Below are 21,228 nucleotides of genomic sequence, written 5' to 3'. Positions count from 1 at the left end.
TGGAGCTAGAATGTTTACCAAAACCGAGGCGTTGTTTTGAAATTCTGTGATCGATATTTTTTGCAGGCTCATACTGCCTCAGTTGAAATCACCGCTTTGTGATAACATGTGACAAGGGATTATATCTATCATCATTACTTGCTACTTTTCATTCTAAATATTAAGTCAGATGCATGATTAAGCGACTCGGGGGCATTTGTCATTGGCAATGTCAGTTGGTTTTTTTATTAACGGACACTTGGTACTATTTTGCTATGGGATCTATGGTGCTAACGTTTCACTTACTTGTCAAAGCCATAGTTAATGAGGATATGCTGCCAGCAAGGAATGCCATCTGAGCAGCTCGTAAGAACGAATGAAACACCCCATAATGTACCATTTTGCTAACAGCAACGATACGAGCGAATGGGCCACATGGCATACCTTAACTCTCTAAAGCAGCGTTAGAATATTTGCACATGTTTGGCGTCGGCATAAACTCTCTCCTTCAGTTAGGTAGTCTAGCCAGGTTAGCGTTATGTTTTAGGGCTTGTATCATTATCACCACAGAAACAGAGACCATCAGTAGAATCTGAAGCTGAGGAAAACATTCTGTTTTTGGGCTACATGTAGAATAGTGTAATTGTGGTCATCCTTGGTTCGTATACAGGACTGTGATAGTCAACAAATGTAATTGTAAGCTATTTGCACCTTCTTAATTGTTATAGGTTTTTTCTTTCCTTCTGTTTACAACTATTTATGTGATACAGTGTCAGTAAACGTGCAAAAAAATAGCTCCTGCAGCAAGGTAAAACCTGTATTTACCTACCGCAGACAGAAGTTTGGCGTACATCCCGCCATTCATGAGAGCTGCATAAACAGTCCTCTGCTACTGTATCTTATGGGAACCAACGGTGCGTGCGTTACATTCAAACATGCTAGTGATGAGGATGGGTATTTAGAGAACCGACTGAGCGTAAATTGAAATAATTAAAACTTAAATGAGTTCGTTCTGCCACCGTAACCTTTCAATTTCAGTTTAGTTAGCAAGCCACAGTTCAATTAACAACCGTTATTATGGTTTAAGTACATCTACATTGTATAGGAGAATACCAGCTTGTTTGTCTGAGGTTCTTCATCAACCTAACGTTTATGCATTATGGATGGCATACCCAGCAAGCCTTTCAGACAAATAATACATCCCTCCTTATTAACTCAATATTTGACAAACTGGTTGTTTACATAGTTGTTCAATTTCACAGCCCCCTTATTGAAATTCATGTCAGGCAAAATATATAACGTCAAATAATACCAGCTTTTGAAACATCTTTTCGGCAACATAGTTGATGTTTTAAAGTACATGTATTGATTTGCAGTGGATTTCGTAAAAACCTGCCTCAAGTTTTGTTAATCATCTATGCTTAGTCATGATGAGTTTTGGAGGAGCAACAAATGTAATGCTTGTTACGCATCAAGGGTGACTGCGTGTACATACGTAGATATGAACATAGGTAATCGAAATCGGTATGAAAACGCCATGCCTATTCTATAATACACTTGCACACTGTTGGCTGTCAATATGTATTAAACATCCCCTTAATAATAAGAGAAGTGTGCTTTAATTCAGTATTTCTATAAAATCAAACACAAAGAATCGCCAACAAAACAACTGCTTTTGATAATTTCAATACCAGTATATCTCAAGGGCACAAAGTTCAGGAAGACCTCATATTTGAGTCCAAAATGAATTGACATGATGTCTATCAAAGGTGTGCAGCTGAACCTTGACCATGTTGACAATCAGTTGTCAGGAGTGCGGGCGGTGTTTTATGCATGAGCGTGGATTCTGCGCACAAATCTGCAATACCGCAGGCTCACGGAATCCCGGAAATCCATCATGTACATTCCTACCGACATGCACCCTTCCAGACGTATAAAATATTCGTACTACGAGGAGATCCGAAGCGATTCTAAGATGCGTATTAACCAGAAACTACTCCAATGTTAAAAGCCAATGAGTGTTTATATTGTCATGTAGTTCCATTAGCGTATAGAATTGCAGGGCAAACTTCACTGTAAGGTCAGTAGGTGCATGTATAGAAGGAAGAGAGAAAGAAGTGCTACTATGTATATGGTGGATTTTGAAGAAGCTGTAGAAAATGGTAGTCTGAACTGAGAGTAAAAGAGTGAGAAAAGGGTACACTGACTTAAAAAATTGAAACTTCAAGGAAATCAAAGTTGCTATTGATTACTCTTGCCGGTAGTGTGGAATAAATATATAAATAAATAAATGAAACAACTTCCCTTTTTGAAATCTTGCTTTTAAAAAAAAGTAGATTTTACCAAGAGACAAGAAGAATAAATCATAGCTGTGCAGTCCTACGCTTTCATCGTCTGACGTACTTAAGCATATTTCGCACTATCAAGAATTCCTCAGAGATGATCCTCATTCCGTTGCCAGCTTCCAACCAGACACCCAGGCCACGAGGCGACGAGTGAATAGCTCAACCTCATGACACATCCGTCTTCTGGCTTGATGACCCGGGGTAACATGATATCAATGTCATCATAGCTATAGCAATCATGACTTGTCAAGTATAGATAATAGTATGGAGGACATGGCAGAATACAATCAACACTAATGAGACTTCATTTGCGCATTCCTTTTTCTTTCTGATTCCGTCAAATCGCCATTGCCGCTGTAGTAACCTGATAACATTTATCTGTTTACCGCCACAGTTCAGCCGCTTTCACAGCATTTGTACATTTAGTCAGTTGCATATAAAAGAAATGACATCGGAATTAATCAAAGCCAATGTGGTTCGCTGCTGTGGCTACACTGGGTTCTTTCTTTGGATGGCTTACTACGGAAGCCGGAATGGAAAATATCCCTATTACCAAAGTTTGTGAAATTAACTTCGACGTTTTATAATGAAGAAATATATTGCACTGTTTGACATTTATGAAGGTACTAGACATTCATTCAAAATCCCGCGCCAAATACCGTGCATTCAATCTAGAAAGTGCTAACCAGCCAGGCGGAGGCGATATTGCAATATTCCATTAGGCCCACCCCACGGTTTCATTCGAGAACACCAAAGTCATCTTAAAGATAGAATTCAATCTTAAAATATGACTTCGAGAAATATCCACCTGTAATGTCTATAGGTGTTAGCATCACCAATGCCATTCTCCTTTCTTCAGTAATGAGGACCTTTCAACCTGATGAAGAGTCATTTACTCAGGAAGAGAAAATCCCAGATTCGAAATGGACCCAGCGGCATGTCTATCGACCTACGTCGCCCCGAGATTGATTCCATTGGCGAGTCTGTTGATTAAATGGATTCACATCCGCTGTGTTGATTCCTCTACCAACTCACTGGGCGGTTGCTTCATTGGCGACCGGCATGACATAACGGCAATATCAACAGGTGGTCAATGAACCATGCATCTTGCTACAAATGTCACTGGTTTTGTTTTCATTACTGGCCAGACGGTTGTGAAAAAAGGTTGTTTTGAAAACTTGTGTTGCGCCGATTGTCTTGAAATAATTACATCACGCTGAGCACTATTTCCTCTCACGTAGGGGAACAATCCAATTCTTCAAAAAAGTTGGGCAACTGACAAGAAAAAAATCGCATAATGAAATATACTTTCTACAACAACAAAATTGTAAGGGCTATATTGATGTGGGATTTAATGTTGCTCGATTTATTTCAATGCGAGGCCTTCGCCAATGCAAGTTGTCCTTTAAGCATTGAAAGGTTAAAGAATTTGTCTAGTCAGCAAACACAAAAAAAATGATTAGCCTGCTTCTTTCCATCTTCCATAATCCTCCGAAAATGTATCTGTAATTAGAGTTCCACTTGTAGCAATATGAATTGTGAGGTGACTGTACCTTCGTTGCCAAACGCCCAGATCCAATTTCTGGCATTCTGACAATTATCATATCAACATGGTTTTCCACAAAATTGTCATTTAGTGCAGTTGGTTTGTTAGGCTGCAAGTTCGAAATTGGAAACATTATGTGTATGTGTATGGGTTTCTGTAGAATTGGATGTAATGTTGCGAGCAGTATGTGTGTCCGAAAAAATACTCGGGAACTTCTTCCACAGCAATCGTTTTGCTTCACCACGATTGATTCAAGGGACTTGGCCCTGTCCTCGTTCAGGCAATGTACTGAATAATTGAATAATTCGTAATACATGAGCATGGATTTCGTCTTGGTAATTTTCTCCGACTCTCGTCAGCCACCCAATATCGTGGCAAACAAAAAAAAACACTAGTGCGACAGCCGGATTTGATATTCATTAATAGAGAGCTGCAACCCATTGAAAGTGAGTTTTTTCTGGTTAATCACGTAAGGACTGGACACGTAATACATTCGACCATCATTGACACATTTGATGTGTTGGTCGCTATCAAAGGCTTTAAAAGGAGAACAAATTGAATGGACAAGTCTGGTCGTCTTCCGTCTATAGTCCTCCGTTGATTCCGTATTCAATGCAGGTGACAAATACCACAGGCTTTTCAAAAGTGAAATAATATGGAATCACCCAAATAGGAAATAAGAAGAACCGATTTAGAAAATATAACATGATTTATTAGAAAATTACAAAACAGTATTCACGCTTCATATTGTATGATTGAAACTCAAACTGAAACTCACCACTATGCCAGGTTGCACTGAGGGACACTACTGATCGTGGTTTCGACTTCTAGTAGGACCACACACTGGGTCCTTTAGCAAAGAACTTAACCATGCAGTTCTCTCGTTTCGTTTACTAATTGTAATCATACTCTTTTTCAGTGCAACAGGGTAAGGTGCCATCAAAAACTTAGTTTAAATAGTCTAGTGAGTGCAAATGCAGACTCTACATTGCCGCGAACCGGCAATCTGCTTTTCAGTCAAACGCGAGCTATTCACCCAGAAGTCCTTCTTGCAGCAAATTTGTTAAATGATACGACTTTAAACAAACCATATAGAGCATATATACAAGAACATCAGCATTCTTCTTCAACATACCGAAATTTTACATGCAAGCTACATGTATATCTTAGTTGTGAACAAAACCGGTTAAACTAATATAATATTGCAGTCCTTCTGGAGACCCCTTGTTCCCTAATCTGGAAATATCATGACGCACTTACCCAAAGGTTAAATGTCATTCATTACAAAGTTGAAAGCAACATTTCATCAACTTGACCATTCAGTCAAGATGGTTAACATTTTTCATATTTTTACTCGAAATCAATGTCGTTCGACGAATTATTTAATTGCAAATGTAATTAGGACAGCATTGTACCATAAAATGCCAAACTGATGCATGAAACATTTGTTCTGGGAGAAATATATCAGTAAAAACGTTATAAGAGAATTCAATGAAAAATGTCATAAGATGTGTTCTACGCGGAGATACATGGAACCTCTCTACTTATTACCAATTTACAAGTGTTTGAAAAATGTTTTTTGCTTTATTGCGGATCTACTTCTCATCTACAGATCTAACCTAAATACGAATTTAACAATATCCAGCAAATATTAAAAAGCGAAATTGTATGTAGCATTATTCCAAAGGAGGAAATTAGATGAAGTCGATGTGAAATGCCCTCAGGAACAGAGTGTCACATGGTCGTTTCTGGCAATCAATCTTATTCAATGCAATAAGTGTAGAGATTGCTGCTGAGTTAATTATGACAAAATGTTGGATGAACGACCGGCCGATGCTAGCATATGTCCGTTGTTATTACAAAGTAATTTACCAAAGGCTCGTTTTAAAACTTTTCGGTTTGGATGTGAGATTGCAAGCTACCACAACAAACAATGAAGGGAGCAGTCTTAGCAATCGATGTTCCAGATTAGACGACAGTAAGTTACAGTAGGGATCACAGTGGTAAGCTTCAACGGTCGCCAGCGAGTAGCGTTAACTTCTAACAGCTGACACAAAATTCGTAGAAGGATGACTCCGCCTCGAATGTGCTTGAAATATATACAGACATGATAGTGTCTTTATTTAACATAACCATCACTCTCTCGCACGATGAAGTAAAAGTTTCTTAACAAGTTACCTGTGCTATGATGCACCTCAAACATGCTAAATACCACAAATTGTTAGGATTAAGGGCTTTAGTACCTGCTTTTCTAGAACTATGAAAAACGCGATATTGACTTAGGTTCTTGGTAGGGTTTTAATAAAACACTTCTACTAAATACACGTACATGAAGTTTATGTACATTAGCATCTTGTTATTCTATGGCTTGTCTGATGTTTTCAGAAAAGCTTGTTTCACTCGAGCACTTAATCATGTAATCGGAGTAAGTAGACTATCCTTTGATTTAACATCCTGCAAGAATGCCTAATATTTACGCGTGTGGTACCTTTGCGTCGGCAATTTGAATCAGCTGAATAAAGCTATCTGGTAAGATTACAAATTCTGAGCAGTTGCACGTGGATGGTTGTCTGCTGATGTTACAAGCCTGATAATAAAACAGAGCTATGATGAAGGTTACAAATTCTGAGCATTTGCACGTGAATGGTCGTCTGCTCATGTAACAAGACTGATAACAAATTGGAGCTATGATACTGAAGCTAGAAGAGACACACTGATTAAGCAAAGTTACACCAACAGCCGAGAAAAAAAACCAAACAAAAAACAGAACTATAGAAAAATCTCAACCCAAATGAAACACATGTAAATGCAAGATAAAGAATTTAAAGTTGAATACTAATATTTACATTTGTACATATGAGAGAAGGTAATGATGCATTACACTGAAGAATGCACAGTCGTGTTAAAAGCCATAAAACAGAAATTAGAAAAATGTATTTTTTCGTGATACAAGTAGTCTCTTAATCCCTTGTATTGCCACTACTAGTATAACGGGTAACAGAGACTTCGAATAACAGAAAACACAGGTGTCTTTTTTCTTTTTAACAAGACTGCACATGCTTTCTCCTACGACAATCTCTATCAGCGTTTATCAAAGAGAGAAGAAGGATGACCACGCCTCAATAAATGTTTACAGCATTTCTAAAGTATGTATCACTAAAGATGCTGAATGAACTATTTACAGTAACGTGTAGATAGTACTTGTGTGACTAATGTATTTAGAAATAGGTACGAAGTATCGCTGTTGGACTACCTAGTATCATATTCGTGTTGACTCAAAGCAAAAACTAATTTTCAGAAGTAATGATTTTTGGCTCAAAATCAATGACCTTAGATTAGAAGTGCAATGTAGAGTGTAATTATACATGTAATCTTCTGTTGTATCGACGCTATCTCCACACCTCGAGATAAATTTCGTTCCAGAGAATTGTAAAGTCTTGACTTAACTATCTTGACTATGACCATGGACTTGTCTGAAGAATAGTATATTGCCTAATAATGAAGATAACAGCACCATGCAATTGGGCTCTGTTACCAAGAAAACTGGTCTGCAACCAACAAGTTTAGTGTTATATGGATGAGCCGAATAACAGTATGTATATGAAAAATCATAACGCTGTGCAGATGGTATCAACAGTATCCATCTAACACGCCATGAGCTCTATAACAGATTTGACAGCTTCGACATGGTCTTCAGACAATCACAAACATCCCTTGATATCGTCCATTGGCAAAGTTGACTGCGAAGACAGGACTAAGCTCCTCCGCATGTTTGGTACCTATCAAGCCATCAATCAAATTAAGCACATCTTCAGTCTGGGAGTCAGGACTTTCATCCTCAGAGTACACTTGTCTTTTTTATTCAAATACATGTACCTCAATACCAGTGTTGGCTATTTTAAACGCAATTAAGTTTAAAGACTGACAATGATTTTTTATTTACATTTTGTGAGATGGATCAGACTGCCTTGGAGAAACGCTTCTCCACGCAATTTGGGCAATGACGATGTCTTTTTATTCACATTTTTTAAGAGATGGATTAGACTTCTCCAACCTGCACTTAATTTCATACAGAATAGTTACATTCAATTTTCGTTCCACCTTTCGTTTAAGCTAATAATGATAATCATACCTACATCTCGCAAAACCCACGAGTGCAATACTTGGCCAGCCGCCACCCTATCCACTAACCTATCATCACCAAAAGTCTAACATCATGACGGACTTCATCTTTACATTCGACAGTAATCTTAACAGTTTTGCAAGCAATAAGCAATCATCTTTACTCTGCGAAACTAGCGTATCACGCTTCAAGCACCGGTTTTTTTCTACCCCTGCTTGAACCTTCAGGCGAAGCAATATAGATTCACCCAAGCGTCACACCAACCTATATCACAGCCATCCTCCATTTCCTACTACATAGAACCACTACTAACAGTGAAAAAGGAAACTCATAACTCAAGCACAGCATTCTTTGTCAAAGGCCGAAGAACTAAGACACCAATAGTTGCTACGGTTGTGACGAAAAAGAACACCCAGAATAGGCACCTATCGAGGACAGTCGCAATGTCCTGCCACTCCCGTATCACGTTCACCTCATGATCAGCTTTTTCCTGTTTGTCTATGAGAACACGCAAATGCTTGACGATCTCCTCGTCCGTTGGGTTTCGGCTACGGAAGCTCGAGCCCACAGAATTCCCGATGCCCTGGCCCACATTGTCCGACTCATTGACATGGTGGATTCGGGTGCTAAGTCGCGTTGTCTCCATCGGCGAATCGCTAAAGGCCGATTTAAAACTTTGTAATTGAGCATGGTTATGCGATAAACCCTTTTCTTCACTGTTTGGACTTTTTGATATCTTTGTGTACTCCTTCCTATGCAGGCAAACAAGGTGGCTGAGTTTTGAGAGAACGAGTCGACGCAGCCAATATGGCGGTCGTTTGTCGCCCACTCCTTTATGATGAATGTTTAAGATGATAACGGCGATGATAACTGAGAGTGACGTCATCGCCATTACACATGTCAGATATACTCCTGAAAAGACAGAGAATTATACAATATGTAAATTTCACCAGATTTGTTTTTCTCTTATCCGTTTCCAATCATAACCAATACACTTTTCGGAACACTATTTTACGAAACCATGAAAATGCGAATCTGCTTAAGTAAACGATTGTTTTTTAACTAATGCGTAATGGCGGGTTATATAGGAATTCCTTACGACATCAGTCTGTACCAAAGAGGCTTTCTAGTGGTAGAATGGAGATGTAGCTCAAACTGAAAGGGACGAATGAGTGCCTCGGCAGACCAGGATTTTAACGTGTGAAAAATAAAAGATAATTCCGATTTCATATCAACTCCCTTGCAACAGCGGCTACCTCATGCCGAATTCAGAGTGGTTAGTATTTCATTATAAAAGCCAATCCAGTATCAGTGTCACTGACGATGAAAGCCATCAATCAAATTGTCATTTTTACTGTCAAGTGTCATATGATCTCAATCCAATACTCATCAAAGGAAATCAATGAAGAATCGCTTTTGGCTAGTCAGAACAAGATACCATCTTGCTACTTTGTGAAAAGTGCAGTCGATTTCTTTCGGCTATTGGATCAGGAACTGATGTCTGAACTCAGAGGTCGGCGACACTGGTTATGCTGCATGAGGCGGCAACTTTTCCAATCATGAGTAAAGTTGACGTGAGATTGAGTTTTGTTGTTGACATGGGATTGAGTTTTGTTGTTGACGATGGGATGAGTTTTGTTGTTGACGATGGGTTGAGTTTTGTTGTTGACGATGGGTTGAGTTTTGTTGTTGACGATGGGATGAGTTTTGTTGTTGACGATGGGTTGAGTTTTGTTGTTGACGATGGGTTGAGTTTTGTTGTTGACGATGGGATGAGTTTTGTTGTTGACGATGGGATGAGTTTTGTTGTTGACTTGAGATTGAGTTTTGTTGTTTGTCTTCGTAACTTTAGGTTTCTGCCGTGGTACTTACCGACAACCTCACATACTGAATATTTCGCTAAACAGTTACACCGGCTACAATACTTACCAATCAACGGTGCGAACTCTGACGTAGGTGGCATATTTTCCGCGATGAGCAACATGAAGACAGAAAAGGCTAATAAAACAGTTAATCCTAAAGTCACTTTTTCTCCACTGTCCGGCGGAAGCATAAATCCGACTAATGTGAGAGAAGAGAGGATGACACACGGTATGATCACATTAAACGTATAATACAGTGTCCTTCGGCGCAGGTGTAAGCCAAAGGTTACGTCTGGAAATGGCTCCGGGCAGCATGGATAATTCACAACGTTTCGTTTGACTTGTGTGTTCATCAGAAACCACTCTCCGTTGTCCACGTAGTTAGTAAGATCTATATCGTCTGACCTATTCGTGACGTCTACTTGGAAACCGTCGTAAGCCCACGAACCCATTTTCAATGTACATATTTGATCGTCGAAAGGAAAATACGTTATATCCAGTTTGCACGAACTCTTAAGACGAACAATCGGAGGCCAGAAAACGTTACCAGAATGATGCACCATGGCCAAGGCCTGCATGTATCCCTTGCCATAATCGTCCACACTGAAATATCAAAGGACATGATTTGAGTTCGACGTTGATAGAGCTATGAAGACGATCAGGAATTATTCTAGAATAGAATTGTTATAACCAATGTCAAACTGTCACTGAATGTAAATCACCATGTGGGGCATTCTACTCTCCCAGCTAACGTATTTGAAATGCGGATAACCATCCCCCACCCCCATCGGCACTTTCTCTTTGGTTTTAGAACAAGGGCTATACATGTCATCACAAAGTAAACAGATCACACTACACTATCTTCGAGCGCCATACATTTCTTTAAGAGCGGTTCGTTCCCTTGATATTTGCCTAGATTATGCCCCAGCACATAAACGACAAAGAAAGCATTATCGAAAGATTGTGTGTTTGCATGGATGAAGGTCTTCATGCCTTTGGAATTTTAATCGCAAGGTTAACGGGAAGCAGAAATACCGGGTTTGGTATTCTCACCAAGAATGGCTTTTTGGCGAAACAGCAAATGAGCCGGCGGCGCAGTATAAAATGATCCAAAATACGTTCCTAAGAAGGAACATTGCAGTTTCTTTATTGATTACTGAGGACCAGTTAATACACAGTAAGGTCATTCTGTAAACGTGAACTTGCCTCTTCGTTAATGAGAAACGCTACGCTCAACTACTGACATGGTTTATGGTTTGCTGTGTAATCTGAGTGAGGGATTTTATCAGGAACCTACATATCCTATTATCATTTTTCCAATGGCTTCATGTAATGTGCATGTTCATGCTGGTTCATGCAAATCCTACAAAATATTATTATCTTTATTTGTAGACGCAGCGGTTTGTCATGATAACATGAATTAGTGCATAAAGTTTAACATACCTATTGTATAACACGATATCTGGCAACCAAATGAATGCACAGGGTACTCGCAGTACTTCCAAGCCGCCGAAGTCATCAGGATTCCAGCGGAGTTTTTCATCTACCCATTCCTGTCAATAGATAAGATAAATAAGCATCCTTGATGAACATCGATCTGTCACTGCCGCATGGGTGAGGCTGGGGCAGCCCACGCTCTCAATCTCAATCTGTGTCATCGCACCAATAGATTGGGAGATCAGGAAAGCTAAAGAAACACCAATATCGGTAAGCGCGTTAAAGGATAAATTTACAACGTGTGACAGTCATTCTGAGGTGAAGATTATCGACCTTTCAAATAGATACCATTTTTTTCAGTAATCTATTCTGCAGAGGACTCGGCTCACTGCCAGTGTTGCCAAAAATCGGTCAAGATCTAAGCACTTCCTTCATTTGGTAATTAACTATGACAAAACTTAATGTTGAAACTAGTGTTCTTGGACATTTCTGCTTAAGAACACCAGTGTTTCACCAACATTAAAATCACCCTTTAAATGGTCACCAGCTGGGTTTAATCACAACAAGAGAAGAATACATGGGAATGTTACATGGAGAAGATTAGAAGGAGCTTTAAGAGACCTTGATATCGTGATCATGATCATCATCACAGTGCGGCCAAGCAGTAATTAATCGTTTTTCGTCTCGACAAAAGATCATTAGACCAGCTCGGCTAAAGATATGCCAGTATCACCAAACGTCAGAGGATCAATTTACATGACAAACATTGTGAAAGACGATATGAAAGACATTTATGGGTTTTCCTACAGTTGATGTACTTCTCGCTCCAGGATTTCAGTCACGTATCATCATATCGATACTGTTGTCCGGCGTATTAAAAAATTTGGATAAAATTATCGGTGTCATACTTAGTGAAGCTAAAAAAGATACCTGTGAATTGGGAGAGAGTATGTTTTTAAAAAGATGCCGCTATTCTACTGTCAGTTATTACTCGCAGCTGGCCCATAATTTAACTTAATTCTGTTATCACCCCATGAAGAATGCATTGCGCTTGGCTGAAGAAATACCAGTATCGGAAAACGACTATGTGCGACAAGACAGTCATTCTGTTGACGATAATGCGGCGGGTCGTTCAGAAAACTGAAATGGTGTAAAGTGAGATTTTCTCTTACCTGATCAAGCCAAACGTTGAGTACTAATACTTGGTTTCTCTCGTCCTGAAAATGAAAATTATACGTGAATGATACAAATAGTTTATCCGCGGTGATATTTGATTGTTTTAGTTTTATTTCTGTGTTAAGGCAATTTACATGCATTGTCACAAGAATCATGACTTAAACCATTTTTTCCAATCTTTTTAACTTTCAGGTCCTGTTGCGAATGGAATAGAGGATTAAGGTATATAGTAGATGACTTCCCCAAGGGTAGTTTATATGATCATGATTGGACCCTATCTTCTTGAATCGGTCGAAAGACCAATCCGTGTCCTATTGAATCTGTTGAGACTCCACAAGGACACAAATGTCTCCATTGCTAAACGACAGAGTTATTCGCATTAGCTTCCATTGTTGACGATTATGGATTGCTGTATGTCACTTTGCTCATCAAGACGAATCATTCAGCAGCATGTCATTAACTCGTCATAGTTGATTTCTATCATTTCTTTAAGTGACGATAAAATGCTGGTATATATTGAAAAAGTGCTACAATCTACTGCTCCAAAACCTTTTGTCAAGTCTCGAATACGTGTATGTCTCTGTGGACAGCCTGAGTTTTAGCGCTTGGTATAATTTCACTTTATAGCAAACTGTTCTAGAAAGGGGGAAATAGTGCTTTAACTAGTTCTATATAGAGTTTGTAACCTTTCGACTATGGATGATTTACAGCATCTAGAATGTGTTAGAACGTACCACGTCGAATATCTGTGTGAGAGTTATACCCAAACGGACTACCACTGGTGTTGAAGCATTGTAGACTGGACGAACAGATTTATCGTAGCCTCTCATCAATTTCTGCAGCAGCTTTTGCTCATCTGACAGTGTCCTGTTCTCGATACCTGGCGAAGTGAACAAATCAGGAATTAGTTCCATGTATTGTAAGACCCATAAAAAGAATACGCTGAGGATGAATTTCAATTTCTAGTGAACTGGTTGTAAATAGGTGTGAGAATAACAAATGATTTGGTTGTTGAAGGAAACTATATCAAGAAATGAAAAGCAGGCAGAAATGACGAATTCTTCCAATTTCAAAATGCCAAATCAAGATCTCGTATTGAATAATATTGTCTAAGCCTAGGCCATTCTGGGGATTGTTGTCTATAAAGGGCTAAAGTTTGCGAAATCGGAACATTTTGACAACTTTACTAAATTTAGTGAAGTTGAGTTGTTAAGTTTGTTCACTGGACTCACCTGTTGGTTGTCAACTGTTTCTCCGTCGACCGAGACGGGCTCACCAGGTTGATATTATCGAACGTCTACGTCATCTGATCTCGCATGATCTCACGAGACGAATCGAAAAAAGGTTCGTATAAAAATAGGATTTGGTTAAAAAGGCACGATTGAGTGTGGACAGTTGACAGTGAAATAAGCATGTCCAGTGAACATTGTTAATTTCAACGAGTAGATCTTGTTTTGGCATTTTCAATCTGTACAATACTTTGAAGTAAAACACTGATGTCTGTTAGTCTTCCCCAATTTCAACCCAGAAGAGACACGATGTTGTAGATTTATAGGCCGTGTAAGAACATGTATACAATTATCGGATGAGATCATGAAGACTGTCATCTTAGTAGCTTTTATATCATTTTTTGACGCATGAGGCCCTTCAATTGAATTTTGCTACACCATGATTATATCCCTGGGAATCTTTTCAAGTGGTATGAACCTAAATCTCCCTAAATCAATGAACTGAACTTGTCAAGAGTTTTAAGTCTGATTGGGCTCGTGGATAATTCGCTCTTTTCTTTATCAGATTCCCAGATTTTTTGCCAAGGAAATTCTCAATCAGGTTTCTTTAGACTTCTTTAGACTTCTTTAGACGCTTTTGATAAGCTGGACAAAGTTTTTGTTCAGGTAGAAAAATAATCATGAGCTTTTACGAAAGACAAGAGGCCATCCTTGGCTATCATATCATCGATAGACAAAGACGTCTTTCAGACATGTAAAAGTAATATTAGCGTCTTATTAGCCATATACTGTCCGATACCAGCTTCGTTAGTCTGTATCATCTGAGATATAAGTAAAGCTGGTGGATATCATATAAGATATGTGTGCAGAATGATGACGGATTTAGCATGGGATCTTCAGGGCGGAATGGGGTGTTAATCTGATAAATCGATATCGTATTCATCGACTGAATTCCTCGATTTGTACTTCTGCACTATCCTTGATAATCAAGCTCGGTCTTGCTGTCGATTGGATTGTGATTTCTCATGAACACGATCTTAAATTGGTCACAAGAAATAGATAAGGCTATGGCCGGGACATTTTTATGGGATATCACAAATGACATAGTTTCCAATTAATCCGATCCAGCCAGTATTCTAGTGCAGAGACATGGCCAAATTGATTACGTTGTGGCTAACATGGCCGTTATATGAATATTGGGGTGATTTGTTGAGGTATGGACTAACAATAACCATGATTGTAATATTTCATATCTTTTGATGGACTTAAAACAATGACCAGGAAGCTAGTAAGTTTTTGGACAGTGGAGACATGTTATTGATATTCTGCTGAGAACGACTTTATGGATTGTCAAGAGACTTCTTGAATTGAGAGAATGTATATTTTGTTTTGATAAGATATTTACATGTATATGAGCTTTAACTCAAAGCACCAGCGATCATCAAGCAATCACGCTTGAAGTAAACTGGGCATAGATTCAGACATTGTTTGGGACTGTCTCGCTATATCTCTCAACAACTTACGAGAGATACGCCAAAGCTTTTGCCAAATATATATGACTGGTCCAGCTCAAACAGCAACAATCTCGCTCGTATATGGACATGCTGGAATTAGTCCATCATGTTAGATCACGAAGCCTATTAGTTACGTCAATCTGATTTTGAAATACTTTTGTTGTGCATGTTGTGAATGTAATGTCACGTGTTTGTCTTCTCTTTACAGGGAAAGGATGGGGGAACGAATCGTGGGACCAAACATGTTCAGACACGACAAAAGATAGAAGCTATCGGAAAATACATCGAGTAAGTGTACAACAGAACCAGCGTGATTGGAAAACAGCTGACTGTGCATGCCAAGGTTTGGGTTTTGGTCATGTGTGGTGGTGCTGGGGATGCATTTGGACATTTTCAAGGACATATTATTGTAAGGTAAGGTCGTACAGTTATAGTCCTACTAAAATTATAGCATGTGTACTGCCAGTTGCAGTTTTCTACACCCAGGGGCTATGATTGAACCAGGGTTATAAGTGTACCGCTTTACCTTACAGGAAAAGTGCATGTGTCTACCTGAAAGAATAAAAAGATCTCAACCGAAAAATGTGAAGAAACACCAACCCATGCTGAGAGATTTAAAACTGTTAACCAGCTAATTTGGTAAAAGCTGGTCTTTTAGTTACGAGGATGCTCTAATTAGAAAGACAAAGGAGAAAATTCTATGGAGCTGTTCATGCTCTAACGTGTAGCAATGCATGCCTCAAGATACCGCCATTGCCATTATTTGTCCTGCCTTATCGATTTGTCTTCAGAAAGTTGTGTATGATTTAAATTTGGTTTCATTTTATAAGATTGATTTCGAGTTACCAGCCATGTTGGGATGTATGTACATTGCCAGCAATTTGAAGCTTTTAGAGTAACATTTTAGAGAAATTTAAGCAGTACATTTATCATTTAAAATATTCATATTCCCAATTATAGATAAGTTAGTCGTAAAGCATATTTCCCAGTTTAACGTGTCAGGGGAATTTTGAAATAATATGTTTCGTGCTCGGAGTACCGATTCAGAAGCTAAATTAGTCCAGTAAACTTAGTTCAGAAACTTCACTTTCCAGATAATTCTATTCGATTTGAATAACAGAAATGTATGTCACATTGGGGCAGTCTTGCATGATTGTCAATTATAGTTGTTGGCAGTCTCAGAGTCCTATGGCTAATTACAAATCTAAAAGATATCAAAACACATTTAATGAAAACAGTCATATTTGGTTAAAACTTGCATTCATGTTTAACACGAAATAAACGTGCATTTGTAACAACAATTATATCTTTCATGAATGAAAATACAACCGGGTTTTCCTGCACGAAGCTCTCCATAAACATGCGGCAATATCTTAACCACTTTGAGATCAGGTTGTACCTGCATCGTCGTCCCAAAACAATCGTCAATTTAATTTAATCAAACGAGTGTATGCTTGAGCTGTTGTCATGGTGTTAGATATAGTTGCCTGCCACGTCCCAAGATAAAACCTAGAACCCGATGGCAAAATATCTTTATTTGAGTTGCTTTTATCGTGGGTATATACGTTTAAAATTCCATAACAAAGTGCAAACAAATTGACTTAATGCATCTGCAAGGTATAATTCATTGAATTTCATAGGCCTCATGATTTCAAATTTTATAGACGTATTTAATTGTCTAGTCAAAATTGATTGATATTGATATAATTAGGGCATAATTCTATTAATAGCTTGTCAACATATCTTTATGTCAGTAACTGACTACCAACTCCTACTCCTAACTCAGCCCTTTTGTATAGCAAAAGCTCTTTTTCCTTCCGCCATTCGCCACCTGGCGTGACCTTCAAAGACGAGGAACATCGCTTAACGTTACCCGGGTTCGTGTGACTATGGGGAAGTAGTCCATTCGAAGAGAGACGTTGGCGTTTGCTGTCGGTGTCGACAATACCTGCTCCAATATTACCAGATGCTAAGTTGCTATCAAAAATTTGTATGCTAAAGTCTAATTCAAGCATAGGAGCACACAAATGTCATTAACAGCAGCCGGACAGAAACAAACCACGCAAACAGGAATAAGCATGACAGATATTCGTCAAGACCACAAAATGCCCAGGTTTTTGATAAGTATTGCTGTTTTAAACATGTAATATTGAGAGCTTCTAAGTTGATGGTTATGCCCCACACGCATGACATGAAATGCTACCGTACGCCATTTTATGGCTACTTACGCTCAGGGACAACGTAATGGTCATTCATGGAGGCTGTAATTACAAGGGTCAAGGTCATTATGAAGAACAAGAGATACAATCTGCTGTGTGAAATTCTTGGCGTAGTCATCGCTCTTTATAATCGATCTTCTTTTTAAATATCATGTGCAAAAAAATACAGAGATCCGTATGATATAGTTCTATCGTAAATTCAGGCACATGTAATTGTAAACATAGAAATGACACCCATGCATGTAAGCAGCCGTGACTGCCATTCTGGCATCAGCAGCCTTTTTACCCCAAGTGTCTAATTTTCCTCTAATACCAGAAGAGTAGATCCACCGCCATCCTGTTCAGCTACAATGTGGGATATACGTTTTAAGATATATGTATAGGATGTAATGTTGGGGCAGCCATTATAAAGAGCGGTCAGAACTGCACACAGTGTAACTCTTGCAACTATTCTTAACCTACGGTAGAGAACATGATGGTAACCACACTCTTCAGGTTCTCACCTAAATATGATAATACTAGTATGGCAAAAAAGAACAAGAAACGACAAAAGAAAATAAACAAGAAAGCATTTAACAAAAAGCAATGTCTTATTTTACTAGATTTCTATAACTAGATACTATTAGTACATCAAGAAAGCTGCTGCCGACAGTTATATCCAGTTACGACTGATTAAATGTTAAACAATAAAAGCAAAGCATTAGGCGAAATGCGTACTAAATACTCCTAGAATATATAAGCTTAGTTAAACTTTCAAGAAAAAAGGTAACCATTTTCATTATTGGAAAGCCAGACTTCTTTCCAAAAAAAGTTTACCAAGGAACACTTTGAACTTCAAGAAGTTTGCCATGGATTGTGGAAACAATTACATGTAAACTTCTTTTTGGAATCGAATACAGAAAGACAGAACAACAGTAACTTTGTGCTAGAACGTGATGCTCGGGATGACGGAGTTATTGTCGGTGCTTCCGTTTCTGACTGTTTCCCCTCGGAACGCTTGAAAGAAAGAATGGTCTCTTTCTCCGTGTTCCTTTATTGAAAAGTAACGGTGTCTCAAGCTGCCTATCAAAATGCATGGACACACTAAGATATGGGAAACATAAAAAACATTGGCATCACTGGTGAATGTTCTCGTTACACAACTCATTACCAATCTTGATCTCAGGCTCGGCATCTCGAAATCTTATAACACTTGATTTATGACTATGCTGACCCAATTATCATGTGAAAACGATCGCCATGTCTGCCCCGTGTGCATAGGGTTTGATCCGATAATCGTGTGTTGATTGCCCAGTACACGACACGATCGATAGCTGTTATAAACCTTCCAAGCAAAGTAACAATATGACTGGCATGATGACAACCTAGATCAGCGTGATCCTTGAGCAGAAGAAAAAAATCATCAACACTTGGTAGCATAATGTCAGTTTTGCCATTCCTATGAAACCCAATGTCCACTCTTATATCTGTTCTCTTGTCCTGTTATCGTTTTTTGTATACTTTCCTTGGATCACCATTTTGATGTGACATCATGTAGAATTTCAAGGAAGATATTTTTTGTTAAGTTTGCGACCTCGAATAGGATGCTAGTTCTTTTATTCGGAGCAATAAAATGACAAAGGGCCTTGATGAGAAAATGAAATCACGTATGTATCCTCTGTCCAATTCACAATCTCTCCAATTTTGGTTACTTCTGCCACAGCACGTTCCTTCCTCCTATAATTCGTACCATTTTGTGACACCGTCGGCATCCCATAGCTTAATGTAATGAGTGATATTCGCCTCGCATTACGATAGTCCAATAACAGTATTGAAGATAAATGTAATTGTATATTGACGACATCAGAAAATGTTGATGGTATCTTTACGAGAGGGTTGGTACGAGATGGAATGTACACAATGTGCATGGAATACATAATGGAATGCACAAGTACATATGGCACCCGTTGGAATGCATGGTTTATATAATATTGTCAGATATCATTTCTGAGGTAACTTAATTTCGGAGAGGAGGCTTGAGCGGTATGCTGTGGGATATTCTTTCTGACCATTGTCAGGGTGGTGAGTTACGTGACTGACTACGCATGAAAGTTGTTCCGATTAGTTCTGCTGCAGTCGAACACAATTTAATCCCGGCATGGGTATTATTATGATATTGGCGAGGTGACTGCCTGATGCCTTTAGTACCAAAGTAAACATAACAGTAATCCACCTAAGCAGAACCATGCGGAAACACTAACAATGCATAATCATGACAGTCTATCACTTGAATAAAATCATCAATTTTTCATTTTTCAAAGTATACGTATCTTCGTACTAACGTTATCTGCAACTTCCTGACTTTGGTGTACGTTCTCCGTAACTCACACTAGACTTTACGGTAGTGTTAGACAGATTGTTAGACAGAGGCACGTGTGTTGCTTTCCTATCTCAGGTTTTTATAAAACTGTATAAAGTAGAATTTATTGGCAATCGGAGGTTACCAACCAAACTATCATTTGCGTTGTTGAGAAAAACGAAGAGCGGTGCTTCCATGCGTATACCGTAATGTTATCCTGGGGACTTTATAGCCCATCAATGTCGCAAAAAGAAGGATAGAATGGTTCGTTTTCTTATCGTTCCTAACCAAGCCACCTTAAAGAGGTAATTAGGTCTTATGATCCAACAGTGATGCGTGGTGATAATGCTCTAATCCCCTCGTATTGGTTAAGAAATAAGCGCTCTTGTATATATTCCTATGCGGCCAGACTCTATACTATCACAAATTACATGCACGTGATTTTAATTACAGGTTTCTTGTGCAATGAAATGATTTTCTTTTCTTTTTTGACGTTGATTAATGTTTATTCATAGCAACCCATCCGTCAATAACCACGGTCGGGAAAAATGCTGGCTTCGTTGTCGCCGGGCCGTCATATCTGGGGCTTATTGAAACTGGTGAATTATGTTCTAGAAGGTATTTAACGTATTTCTTCAAACCATAGCGTGTCTGTACTGATGATCAGTTTGCCGAGCGTGTTTTAAAGTGCAGCAGATAACTTCTAACGCATATATACAACGGTTCAGACGAGTGTAACACTGTCAATCACTGTCACCAAGAAAATGTGTCTTATGTCAAGGTGAATGTTTTAAATAAAAATATACATGTAGTAGATTAGAATCTAATTTCCCCACCGAAGTACCTTTCTAAGGGACAGTTATATCTGTATATGTGCACGTAGTATCACGGAAACCCAAAACTTTTGAATACTCTGTCAATAACAGGCTATACATATCTCTTCGAAGTACTAATTTTAGCGCACTGACTTATTTATTCAACAAGTTTCATTAAGGATATCGTTTATCTAACGTTGCATTGATTATATTAAATAGTTATGACTTTTTGAGGGGGAGTGCAGTGTTGATTAGGAATTTGCAGCTATCCTAACGGTACTGATTACCACAGTTAATCACGTTAGACCGCTAACAGTGCTTGCAAAAATGCACACTAATCTATTAAAAGCTGATTTATAAGGCAGATTTCATTCAACGTGTTCAAGAAACTGATGATTTTAAAAACCAACGCAATCATCATTGACAGAACAATTGATACGGAATGAAAGCATCCGCCCTTTTCTGATTAGACTTTGGACTGATTAATGTTATCTGTATCTTTTTTAAATGGGACCACATCTTGGCCTTGTTTTTGATTAATGGCTTACGCTAATGTTTGCTGCCGAAGCTTCTGATAGGAAGAGTACGAGCATTGGCTGCCACCCTTACAATAGCAAGATACGGGCCATCATAAAACTAATGTGA

General features: G+C 38.7%; 1 protein-coding gene across 2 annotated transcripts in view; it reads right to left on the bottom strand.

Moving 5' to 3' along the window:
• Positions 1 to 4,566: 4,566 nt before the first annotated feature.
• Positions 4,567 to 21,228, bottom strand: part of LOC135482517 (neuronal acetylcholine receptor subunit alpha-10-like) — a 50,803-nt gene continuing 34,141 nt past the window's right edge. The window contains exons 3-8 of one of the 2 annotated variants that reach the window (XM_064762603.1): positions 17,440 to 17,472; positions 13,203 to 13,348; positions 12,465 to 12,509; positions 11,299 to 11,408; positions 9,923 to 10,458; positions 4,567 to 8,905 (exon numbers count right to left, since the gene is read on the bottom strand). In XM_064762603.1, the coding sequence (XP_064618673.1) occupies positions 8,322 to 8,905; positions 9,923 to 10,458; positions 11,299 to 11,408; positions 12,465 to 12,509; positions 13,203 to 13,348; positions 17,440 to 17,472 (1,454 nt within the window). In that variant the 3' untranslated portion in view covers positions 4,567 to 8,321. The remainder of the gene's footprint in view (positions 8,906 to 9,922; positions 10,459 to 11,298; positions 11,409 to 12,464; positions 12,510 to 13,202; positions 13,349 to 17,439; positions 17,473 to 21,228) is intronic. The other variant, XM_064762604.1, reaches the window with a different exon arrangement.

The sequence above is a fragment of the Lineus longissimus genome, chromosome 2 (genome assembly GCF_910592395.1).
Source record: "Lineus longissimus chromosome 2, tnLinLong1.2, whole genome shotgun sequence".
Taxonomy (NCBI): domain Eukaryota; kingdom Metazoa; phylum Nemertea; class Pilidiophora; order Heteronemertea; family Lineidae; genus Lineus; species Lineus longissimus.
Note: the sequence above shows the minus strand (reverse complement) of the source record. Positions and strands in the feature narration are given on the sequence as shown.